At 38.7% G+C, this 12593-nt stretch overlaps 1 protein-coding gene across 4 annotated transcripts in view; it reads left to right on the forward strand.

The window, feature by feature from the left end:
• The window catches only part of ATIC (5-aminoimidazole-4-carboxamide ribonucleotide formyltransferase/IMP cyclohydrolase), a 49141-nt gene that overhangs the window by 21883 nt on the left and 14665 nt on the right, over nt 1–12593 (forward strand). For all 4 annotated transcript variants that reach the window (XR_008546689.2, XR_008546690.2, XM_001150761.8 and 1 more), the window contains exons 10-13: nt 1225–1310; nt 2341–2430; nt 5083–5211; nt 11094–11186. Coding sequence is in view for 2 of the 4 variants with exons in the window: in XM_001150761.8 (XP_001150761.2) it covers nt 1225–1310; nt 2341–2430; nt 5083–5211; nt 11094–11186 (398 nt within the window). In the remaining 2 variants the exon portion in view is untranslated. The remainder of the gene's footprint in view (nt 1–1224; nt 1311–2340; nt 2431–5082; nt 5212–11093; nt 11187–12593) is intronic.

The following is a 12593-nucleotide window of genomic DNA, read 5'->3' on the forward strand; positions in this document are numbered from 1 at the left end:
GATTGATTCTGTGAGTACTTCAAAATAGATTTCTTTATAAAAGCGTACGTTAGTATTTTAGGCCGGGCGCAGTGTCTCACGCCTGTAGTAGCAGGACTTTGGGAGGCTGAGGCGGGCAGATCACGAGGTCAGGAGATCGAGACCATTGTGGCTAACACGGTGAAACCCCGTCTCTACTAAAAATACAAAAAATTAGCTGGGCGTGGTGGTGGGTACCTGTAGTCCCAGCTACTCAGGAGGCTGAGGCAGGAGAATGGTGTGAACCTGGCAGGCGGAACTTGCAGTGAGCCGAGATAGCGCCACTGCACTCCAGCCTAGGTGACAGAGTGATACTCCGTCTCAAAAAAAAAAAAAAGTATTTGTTAGTATTTTAGTGTAATAAATGGAAACACAATTGGAATTTGGTCAATGTAATTTTGCTAATTTAGGCTATTGAATGCATTTGTTATTGTTTAATATGTGACCAAAATTGAAATTACAAAAAGCTATTCTTTTTTTTTTTTTTTTTTTTTTTTTTTGAGACAGCTTCTTGCTCTGTTGCCCAGGCTGGAGTGCAGTGGCGCCATCTCAGCTCACTGCAACCTCCACCTCCTGGGTTCAAGCGATTCTCCTGCCTCAGCATCCTGAGTAGCTGGGATTACAGGTGCGTGCCACCACACCTGGCTAATTTTTTTGTATTTTTAGTAGAGACATGGTTTCACCATGTTGGCCAGGCTGGTCTTGAGCTCCTGACCTCAAGTGATTCACCTGCCTCAGCCTCCCAGGGGGCTGGGATTACAGGCGTGATTTGTGGCTCTTCTAACTTTACTACATTTGGTTAGAGTCATGTTTTATCAGAGACATTTACTTGTTGAATTTAATAACCCATGAATATTCCTTTAATATTTCTGAAAGTTCTTGAGAAACTATTACCATAGTTTATCATCTACAGCAGTGGTCAGCAACTTCAGCTGAATCCAGCCTGCCACCCTGTTTTTGTGAATATAGTATATATAAATTGGTCCTTCACAGAAAAAGTTTTCTGAGTGTCACTCTAGAGGGTAAAATTAAAGAATACTTTCTTACTGGTTACTTCAGTTAAATGACTTATTGATCTTTAAAATCTTACGTAAACAGTAAGATTAGCTTTAGAGAAATGAATTTTATATGACAGTGGAGAATTTTATTACTTTTTCTGTATCAGGATACTTTGTGATAAATACCTCATTTTAATTTTATTTACAGGGGCTGATAGGATGTCTTCATTTGGTGATTTTGTTGCATTGTCCGATGTTTGTGATGTACCAACTGCAAAAATTATTTCCAGAGAAGTTAGTGGACATTCATGTATCTTAATCTGTGTGTTGAATAAAGCTTTATTTGTTCATAATGTTAATTGAAACCATAACCTATAATATTTATATTTATAATATCTTTTAATTAGCTAAGTTTATCATTTAATGTTCATATTTTAAATAGAACATGTATCTTAAATTGTTAATTTTGAAATGTAGTGAATTATTGTTTCAGATGGATATTTGGCTGTTATGATGTTTTTTACTTATATATTTATTTTAAATTCTTTGTTGTCTTCATGCCAAAGTTATTGTTTCTGAAGAGCAGAAGTTGTAATTTTAGGTGGTGATGCGATATAATCCATCTTACTGCATAGTGGGTAAAAAACAGAAACTACATTAATAAACTTACCCCATCAGTTGAATACCAAACAGGTATTCCAGACAGGTGGGGGTACTGTTGGTAGTAGGAAGACAGGAAGAAAAGAGAAAAAGATTAAATAGCTCAGAAAGGGGAAAAAAATAAGCAGAGGTGAAGGCTGAAGGAGCATGTGGCTTGGCACTATTTTGTTGCTTTAGGATTCTTTCCATGGCCACTGCCATCCCTGGGTTACAGGTTACAGGAGGGCTGTGACAGTTGTATCTTTCGTCATGTTAAATCTCTGATTTAATCTGGTCTTGCTGTTAAGGAAAACGCCTTGCCAGAAGAGGTCATTTAACCATGTACTAGGAGAGTCAGGACTAGAATGTGCTCTTGCTCATTCAAAACACTCCCTGAAGAAATATTTCCTCCTGAGGTACATGTGTTAGAGCAAATCAGTCATATTTTCTTAGTTTAAACTGAAACGAACAAAAACTTGGAGAGGACAGAAAGTTAGGATCTGCTATACAGAAAGCTGTATTCTAATAGATTTCTCTTTTCAAGTATAGCGTTAGCATTGTTTGTTGGAGGCAGAAACCAGAATATGCTGCCACGTTATTTAAGACTGATAATTGCTGCTAGATTTTTTTTAAGAGGTGTTCTCTGATTTTTAAAAATAGAAATTAAAATTTAATATTTTTGCAGGTATCTGATGGTATAATTGCCCCAGGATATGAAGAAGAAGCCTTGACAATACTTTCCAAAAAGAAAAATGGAAACTATTGTGTCCTTCAGGTGAGTGCAATTCATGTTTGAAGCGGTAATTTGCTCTTTTATTCTGTGTCTCTTTCTCCCTTGTTTACTCTTTCCTTTATACTCATACCCTTCTAGTTTATCCTTATTATAGTTTATTTTCCCCAATCCTGCATTTAAAAAAATACTATTAACTTGGGGTTTTGAGATGAGAGTAGCTTTCTTACCCTCAATTTTAACTTTTTGCTGGTTGTGATGGCTCATGCCTATAATTTCAGCCACTTGAGAGGCTGATGTGGGAGGATGGCTTGAGGCCAAGAATTGGAGGCTGTATTGTGGTACTATGATGCCTGTGAATAACGACTGCACTCCAGCCTTGGCAGTGTAGTAAGACCATGTCTCTAAAATACTAATAATAATAACAATATTTAATGGAAAGTCTTTCCATCCTTCTGTTACCTTTTGAAAAGATAACTATTTTAAATTTCTTGCTTATCTTTCCTGAAATAGTCTATATATTCAGCAAATATTTGCATGTGCATTTCTTTTTCTATTTTCCTATTGACACAAGTGCACCCTGCTTCACCTTCTTGGAAGTTTATCCTGTATCTATGTATTTTAACTTACCTAGACAGTCACCAATCTTTAGCTACTACAAATACCCCTGCAGTGAATAACCTAGAAAAGTCCTGAGAGTGAAATTAAGGCTTAATAACAAGCTCTGTGTATATTGGTAATCTTAATTGATACTGCCCCTTTTAGATGTTGTAGGCAAATTCATTGTCCTAACTGAAATATATAAGGATGCCTGTTTCCCAACACTTTTGTCAGCATTGTGGTTTTATACTTTTAAAAAGTCTCTGCAGTTAGAAAATGGCATCTCAATGTAGTTTTAACATTGTGTGTGGTATGAGCATCTTTTCATGTTTGAATGTTTTTATTCCTTTTTATGAACTGTCTTTCCATATTCTTTGATGATTTTTCTACTAAGTTGTTGTTGCCTTTTTTTTTTTTAACTGATTTTTATGAGCTCTTCTGTATTGGGAAAACTAGCTCATGGTCTAAGATTATGCATTGATAAAGCAAAGAGTTATTTCAATTTAAAGTAAAAATTCCTAATGCTACTTTTCATAGTATTGATATCAGAACTCTGTGGAATCCTAATTCCTTACAAGGAAAGTTATTAAGTATATTCTTTTGATTGTAAAATACCAATAATTTTATAGTTCACCATAGATTCCATGTCAGCTATTTAAGGAAAGAAGAGGATACCACATTAAAGTTAATACTTATTTTTTTTAGCCACTTGACAGTCTGTTGCCCAGGCTAGAGTGCAGTGGTGCGATCTTGGCTCACTGCAACCTCTGTCTCCTGAGTTCAAGCGATTCTCCTGCCTCACCCTCCCAAGTACCTGGGACTACAGGCATGCACTACCAGGCCTGGCTGAGTTTTGTATTTTTAGTAGAGACAGGGTTTCACCATGTTGGCCAGGCTGGTCTCAAACTCCTGACCTCAAGGGATCCGCCCGCCTCGGCCTCCCAAAGTGTTGGGATTACAGGCGTGAGCCACCGCGCCTGGCCCCCAGTTTCTTAATCAAGTTTTTTTTTTGTTGTTGTTGTTAAGAGTGTTATGTACTTAACAACCGTTAGCATTTTCTTGTAGCATCATGGAAAATATTTTCCAAAACCTGAGTCATTGTCTTGATCTCTTTAACACCTGATAGTTGGAGAGTGTTAAAGGAATATCAGGACTTCATTGGTATTTTACTTATTTGAGATTTTGGCTTAGTTTGCACATTGGACGCATGATTATAAGCATGAGACAACTTATCCCTCTACCTGACTAATGATAAGTTTCTCCTAGCATCAGTTAATAGGAGAGCATATCAATTTTAGAAATTTTATAGTGCATAATACAAAGGAACATTTTAGAATTCAAGAAAATGTAGATTAAACAGAACTAATATTTACGGGGTCTTGCTTATAAATTATATGTCAGTGCTTTCTAAATCAAAGATCATCCAAAGCATAAAGAAGAAATAGTGTCAAGTTTAAAAAAATATCCAGGGAGAGAGTAGTGTTACACGTATTGTTCCACACACCTTAATGTTCTTTCGGCTCAAAATTTGGGAGAGGAAGATGGCAGTAAATGATACAAATTCCTTCCAAATAGCAAAGACACAGATTACAAATCCTGTTTTCTCACTTTTAGCTTTCAATTCATGGGTTAGCTGGGTATTTTGTAACAGATTTTTAGAAAGGAAAATTAGAATTTAATTTTTGTGCCATTGCTTATTTAATTAGCACATCTGTTTTACCGGCTGACCTTCCAAAAGAACCATATAGATAGTAACTTAACCAAAAATACACTCACTGGTATCATTGTTTTTTAACATGTTGTATATAGGTTGTAAAATCTATAAAATGCTATTGGGTAGTAAAACCTATAAAAGACTTTGGAGAAAAATATTAGCGCCTGGCTATTGTGTCATACCAGAATGTTGAATTGTATCATACCAGAATGATTTAACACATCATTTGTTGTGTGAGAAAAATTAGAAAATTAGAAAAATGTGTAAAAAATTAGAAACATGCATATAACTTTACTTACAATGAAATCTTCTGTATATAAATTAAATGAAAAATTTGAGGGAAGTGGAGAGATTAACTTTAACTTTTAAAATTTGTATTTTAGATGGACCAGTCTTACAAACCAGATGAAAATGAAGTTCGAACTCTCTTTGGTCTTCATTTAAGCCAGAAGAGAAATAATGGTGTTGTCGACAAGTCATTATTTAGCAATGTTGTTACCAAAAATAAAGATGTAAGTTGGGAAGTATCTGAACTGACTGCTAGTAACTTCCATTGGTCTGTTTTCAATACTTAATGAGCTTTACATTTATTAAGGTCTGGATTTGGAACTGGTCTGTATGCACACGGCTAGCTAGCTTATCTTTGAGTTGTCACATAAGCTTTGGAGTTTAAGAAATGAATCAAAGGCCATGTTAGAAGCTTCTGTGCGTATGTACATACTAGAGATAAGTAGCTTTAATCGTACATAAATGGGATCATGTCTTCCGTAATCTGGCTCCTGTAACTTGCCCTTTTTCTATGTGCTAGGCTACAAATGTGTTTTTATATCAATAAATATAGATGCTGGGTGCAGTAGCTGACATTTGTAATCCCAACACTTTGGTAGGCCAAGGGGCAGATCTCTTGAGGTCAGGAGTTTAAGACCAGCCTGGCCATGTAGTGAAACCTTGTCTCTAGAAAAAGTACAAAAATTAGCCTGGCGTGGTAGCTGCGCCTGTAGGTCCAGCTACTCGAGAGGCTGAGGTGAGAGGATTGCATGAGTCTGGGAGATCGAGGCTGCAGTGAGCCGTGTTTGTGCCACTGCACTCCTATCTGGGTGACAGAACAAGATCCTATCTCGAAAATAAATGCATATTCATATCTTTATCTGAAAGTCCATGTGGCAGTCAGTCCATGTGTAGATGTACTACGATGGATATTTATTTTTCTTATTTTTACCCTGATTGATTGATTTTTTTTTTTTATTTTATTTTTTCTGAGACAGAGTCTCACTCTGTCACCCAGGCTGGAGTGCAGTGGTGCGATCTCGGGTCACTGCAAGCTCCGCCTCCCGGGTTCACGCCATTCTCCTGCTTCAGCCTCCCAAGTAGCTGGGACTACAGGCGCCCGCCACAACGCCTGGCTAATTTTTTTTGTGTTTTTAGTAGAGACGGTGTTTCACTGTGTTAGCCAGGATGGTCTCGATCTCCTAACCTCGTGATCTGCCCACCTTGGCCTCCCAAAGTGCTGGGTTTACAGGCGTGAGCCACCATGCCCGGCCTTTATTATTTTTTTTTAAGAGACTTTTGAATGTTTTTATCCCTTTGAAGCTCGCTCTGTTTGAATGTTTTTATTCCTTTGAAGCTTGCTCTGTTGCCCAGGCTGGAGTGCAGTGGTGCGATCATAGCTCACTGCAACGTGGATCTTCTGATGGATATTTAGATTGCTTACATTTTCAGTGCTATGATCAATGTTTTTATATAGACAAGTTTTTGGGCTTGTGCTCTTTGTTATCTTGTAGTAAGGACACGTTCCTAGGATAATAATGGTGATTTTTTGTGTTTTGGATATATTATCTCATTTAACACTTAGGTCACTCTATGGGGGTGACTGCCATCGTGTCGATTGTGAAGATCACAAAATTGTACCATAAAGGACAATTAAGAAATTTGACCGGAGTTACACAATAAAGAATGGACAAGCTGACATTTATTTTTTGGAGTATCTTAATTGGGCCTTCAGTTTGAAGGATGTTTTTCCTAGGTCTAAAGTAGGCTGTGCTTGTTTTTCAGTACTTTGCAGGAATCATTCCATTGCTTTCTGGTCTGTCTGGCTGATAGCCTGGAATTTTTTATTGCGTGCTAGGCATTGGGTATGAAAAAACTGTAGCGATATTTTGAGGGCTGGATGGTGTTATTTTTCTCTCCAGAGTTGACTTGTCCTTCTTTTGGGCAGATAAGGTGTAGGAGGTATGTTCATTCTGTCAGGAATTGTTGAGCTTCCTAAAGGCTAAATGGGAATGTAGCCTTCAGTCTTTGTGAGGACTGGTCTGTTTATGGTTCATTCCTGCTCCTGAATCCCTAGGTATCTACTGCTGTACGCTGAACTCGGCTTTTGTCCCTTAGTCCTCTAAGACTGCCAAAAGTTGTGCTCAGCCAATTTACCTTTAGTTTATTGCATGCAACTTGGAAAATGCCTTGAGGAGAAAAGCATAGACTGTCAGGCCCATTTCTTACTGCTTCCATTTTCTCTGGGATCTTTGTCTGTTAGCACTTGCTGTCTGTCCGCTCTGCCCAGCATTTCTGTTTGTTACTAAAAGAGGATTGGTCTCTTAACAAGCTATTTGCTGTAACAGAAGGAGATGAGGGGCTGCAGCTTGCTCCCAGGTCTGAATCCTGAGGCCTTTTCAGTAGAATTGCTGGAAATAAGCCTTAAAATCTTTATCCAGAGAGTTCTGTCTGTTGATAAGCATACGGCGATTAACATATCTTTTTTGTTTGATTTAATGGATATTCTTTCATTTCTATCTTTGACAATTAATGGTGTCCTGAAGTAAAGAAACATGTAGGCATTATACATAGAAATATCTTTCAGCCCTTTGGAATCCACTCTGGTTGGTTCATGTACTTTGAAAAATACTGAATGGATATTGACCTAGATTCCATGGTACCATGTTGAGAATTGTGCCTAGCTACTGAGAGTCTTTTTTCTAAGGTTTGTAGATATTGGATTCATTAATAATTTAGTGATCTTGATAGGTTTTGTGCCTCTGGATATTTTTTATAAGAGTGGTAGGTATGATCTTAATCGTTTATCTAAACTCTCTCCTTGCTTCATATGAATTCTTAGTAGAAATTTGGAAACTTAAGGATGAGAGAATGATAGCTTTGTTCTCTTTCTGTTTTACCCCTGTCTTTTTAAGTGGATTTTTGTTAACATTCCAGCCTCAGAATTATTAGGTCTGGAACCATTTCAGTCCTGAGAGAGCCAGACAGGTGGATGGAATGTTTATTAATACTGAACATGTTTGAATTATTTCCTCTTCTCCCATTTTTCTTGAATAGTGCTTTAATTGTGTTAACTATTTGTAGCATGTTTCTAAGACTGGATTCCCTTACTCCCAGTCCACTGGCATTTCTCGTATGCCTTGATCCCAACCCAGGATGCCAAGTGTATTAGTTTTTATCACGCTGCTATGAAGAAATTCCTGAGACTGGGCAATTTATAAAGAAAAGAGGTTTAATTGACTCACAGTTCCACACGGTTGGGGAGGCCTCAGGAATCTTATAATCATGGCAGAAGGCACCTCTTCACAGGGTGGCAGGAGGGGGAATGAGTGCAAGCGAGAGAAATGCTAGACACTTACTGTCAGATCTCATGAGACTCACTCATTGTCATGAGAACTACCTGGGGGAAACTGCCCCCATGATCCAGTTACCTCCACCTAGTCCCGCCTGTTGACACATGGGGATTATTATAATTCAGGGTGAGATTTAGGTGGGGACACAGCCAAACCATATCACCAAGATTATCTTTGAAGGTCTAGACATCTATGAAGCTGGCTTTTGCTACTAAGTTTTCTGGGAACCAAAGGAATCAGATTTATAGTTGATGACTCAAATAGCAGATAAAGATAAAAGATATATAACATTAATAATACCTTAGAGTAATAAATTCTTAAGAAATCCTAATAGCTTTTTTAAATTAAACTTTTAATTTTGAGATAAAAGTTGTAGATTCACATACAGTTGTAAGAGTTCCCATGTAACCGTTACCCTATTTCTCCTAATGCTAGCATTTGTCACACTACAGTACAGTTCCACAACCATGCCATTGACATTGATAACAGTTAAAGACACAGGGCATTTCCAACACTGCAGTGATCCCTCATGTTCTTCTGTAGCCAGGCTCACTTGATACTGCTTCCACCCTCTCCTTACCCTTGGGCAACCACAAATCTGTTTTTCCTTTCTATAATTTTCATTCATCGTGCATTCATGTACAGTTTTTTTTTGTGTGTGTGAGCATAAGGTTTTTGTCTTTTGGGGAAACAGGGTCCAACTCTGTTGTCCAGGCTGGAGTGCAGTGGCACGGTCTTGGCTCACTGCAGTCTCCGCCTCCCGGGTTCAAGCGATTCTCCTGCCTCAGCCTCCCAGGGAGCTGGGATTACAGGCATGCGGCACCACACCTGGCTCATCTTTGTATTTTCAGTAGAGACGGGGTTTCACCATGTTGGTCAGGCTGGTCTTGAACTCCTGACTCAGGTGATCTACCTGCTTGGGATTACAGGCATGAGCCACTGTGCCCAGCCTAAACGTAAGTTTTTATTTCTCTTTGATAAATGCCCAGGGTTGTTAACTGCTTTGTGGTATGGTAGCTGCATGTTTAGTTTACTAAGAAACTGCTGAATTGTTTTCCAGAGTGGCTTGTACCATTTTGTATTCCCACCAGCAATGGATGAGTGATCCAGTGTCTCTGCATCCTTACTAGCTTTTGGTATTGCTACTTTTTTTTTTTTTTTTTTAAAGACATGAGATAGGTGTGTAGCAATCTCTCACTGATTTTAATTTGCATAATAGCTTATGATGTTGAACTTTTTTTGTGTACTTATTTGCTACATGTGTATCCTTTTTGGTGAAAATGTCTCTTTTGCCCATTTTCTAATTAAATTTTTGATTGTTACTGAGTTTTTTTGTTTTGTTTTGTTTTGAGATGAAGTCTCGCTCTGTCACCTAGACTGGAGTGCAGTGGCATGATCTTGTCTCACTGCAGCCTCCACCTCCCGGGTTCAAGTGTTTCTCCTGCCTCAGCTTCCCAAGTAGCTGGGATTACAGGAATGCACCACCACACCTGGCAAATTTTTATATTTTTAGTAGAGATGGGGGTTCACCATGTTGGTCAGGCTGGCCTGGAACTCCTGACCTCAGGTGGTCTGCCCCCCTTGGCCTCCCAAAGTGCTAGGATTACAGGCATGAACCACTGCGCCTATCCTGTTACTGAGTTTTTAAAGTTTTTTTATGTTTTAGGTGCTAGTTTGTTGTTGGATATGAGGTTTGTTAATAATTTTCTCCTAGTTTGTTGCTTGTCTTTTCATCCTCTTTATTGAGGAATCTTTTACAGAGTAAAAGCTCATAATTTTACTTAAGTCAAATTTATCAACTTATCTGTTGGCTGTAGCAAATATCCTCTGTCCATTTAGCATACAGACGTGGACTATCATCCTACTTTTCCATTTGTATTCATGCCTTATACTAAAGATAGTGATATTTTTGGCTGTTATTCTTGTTGTTCTATTTGGACTGGTAATTCCTAATGGTTTTTGAACAGTTTCAACTTAAATTATTCTAAACAAAAGAGAAAATGATCGTAATTTGATTTTTCCAAAGTCTTGGCTGTCTGTGTGCATCATAATGATTTGTGATGTCTATGAAACAATTCTCCGCATTGGTTCTGAACATAAATTTTACCATGTCTCCAGATATTTAAAAGTACTCTGGTCAAGAAAATATTGTTTGTCAGTTTTGGGATGGATATGGTAGTTCTTACCTCGTGTGATATAAAAAGGCTTAATCCACAATTGCTGCAAAATAACATGAGTTTGTGTCTATGGATGCATTGTGCTAAGTTCCACCACAAATGTGTTAAATATTTAAGTAAATCATGGTAGTGTGTAGGAGAACAGTTAATTTCCCTCTCTCATTTGAGTGGTATAACTATGTTGTAGGTCTTTTACATTAAATAGAACTAAGAAACTTAAAGTTGGCCAGGTGTGGTGGCTCACACCTGTTGTAATCCTGGCACTCTGGGAGGCCGAGGCACGTAGATGACTTGAGCTCAGGAGTTCGAGACCAGCCTGGCCAACATGGTGAAACCCCATCTCTACTAAAAATACAAAAATTAGCCAGGCATGGTGGTGCATGCGCCTGTAATTGAAGCATGAGAATCTCTTGCACCCGGGAGGTGGAGGTTACAGTGAGCCGAGATTGTGCCGTTGGAGATTGTCCCATTGTGCCTGGGAGACAGAGTGAGACTCTGACTCAAAAAAACCACAAAAAATAATATTTAAAAAAAGAAGCTTAAAGTTAAATGAGTTTAAAAGGCCCCATGCGATTTACCATTGTGTATGTGTTTCAGCTGCCAGAGTCTGCCCTCCGAGACCTCATCGTAGCCACCATTGCTGTCAAGTACACTCAGTCTAACTCTGTGTGCTACGCCAAGAACGGGCAGGTAAGTGGGCTGTTGGACTCGCTTTCGGGAGACTGTTGTTTTACGAAATGATATTTAAACATCCGTCTGCCTTAGATATTGGACAGCTTGAAAGGGAATATTTGCCAAGTGTTTCTCTTTTGTGTTTGTCAGTGTTTCCTCAGTACCCTGGTGGGCTGTTAAAACTAATGATGATCAGAAAATATCTTTGGAACCAGGTACTCAAATTAGTTGTGCTGCTTCTTGCCTTGAGTAGGTTGGCACATTTTGGATTAGTGAGACTCTAATAGCTGTTACAAAACTGGATTATTTCCTTTCCTTTTCCCCCATTGGTATTATTTCCAGGGAAGAGGAGGTAAGTTACGGTACTGCCACCCGCCGGCCTATATTTTTGCAGCCTGCAGGGTGTTTTCACATTATTTCTTATGTTGTCTTATCAAGAATCTGCTGAGTAGAAAGACTGCTAGACTAGGAGTTAACCTCATCTTTAAAAAGTCAGGTTCATTGAGGCATAATTTGTATACACTAGAATTCACCTTTTTAAAGTACAGTTTGACCAGTTTTCACAAATTTCACAGTATGTGACCACTGCCACAATTAAATACCAAACATTTCTCACTGTGTGATGTTAAGCAAGATATTACACTTCTTTCCTAGTGTCCCGAGCCTCAGAATACAAGATGGAGCTGGTTCATCTCTGAGGTCTCTGCTAGCCTTTCCTTCACACGGTGTCCTGAGCTTATCTCTTGGCATTTGTTAAATTATTTGGCCCACAAGTGACAGGGAGGTGGGTGGATATGAATTAGCCTATGGCCTGGAAGACCCCAGATTGCCAGTCTCTGTAGTAATAAACTCCTGGGAGATTGTGTCTACTGGTGTCAGGTTCTAAGAAGTTCTGTAAGTCCATGTAGAATGAGTGCTTCATTCCTGATGTTGAGGAGGCGGCGGCTGCCCAGGTATTTGTGGTCTCTTTTATTCTCTTGTAGCTGTGGGCAGGGTTGCCAGCAGCTGTGCTCAGAAAGAGATGGACTGTTGGGCAGACAGCTTAGGGGCTGTTCATTATAGGAACTAAAACCAGAAAACACACCTGTGCATTTAAGTCCTTGTTGCTTAGAATTCAACCCATAGAAATAGAGGAAGGAAGGAAGAACATTTGTACCCGGTAGAATTGTTTCTACTTTTAGCTACCCATGTCAGATCCTTATCTCAGTTTCTGAGAGTTGATAGTTTAACTGTAATTTATACACTGGGGCAAACAAAAGACTTTCAAGTAACCATAGTTATTTTTGTGGTCATTAGTTTTATTTATTTATTTATTTATTTATTTATTTATTTATTTATTATAGAGACAGGGTCTTGCTCTGTTGGCCAGGCCAGAGTACAGTGACATGATCATAGCTCACTGTAGCCTTCGACTCCTGGCCTCAA

The sequence above is a fragment of the Pan troglodytes genome, chromosome 13 (genome assembly GCF_028858775.2).
Source record: "Pan troglodytes isolate AG18354 chromosome 13, NHGRI_mPanTro3-v2.0_pri, whole genome shotgun sequence".
NCBI classification, from domain to species: Eukaryota; Metazoa; Chordata; class Mammalia; order Primates; family Hominidae; genus Pan; species Pan troglodytes.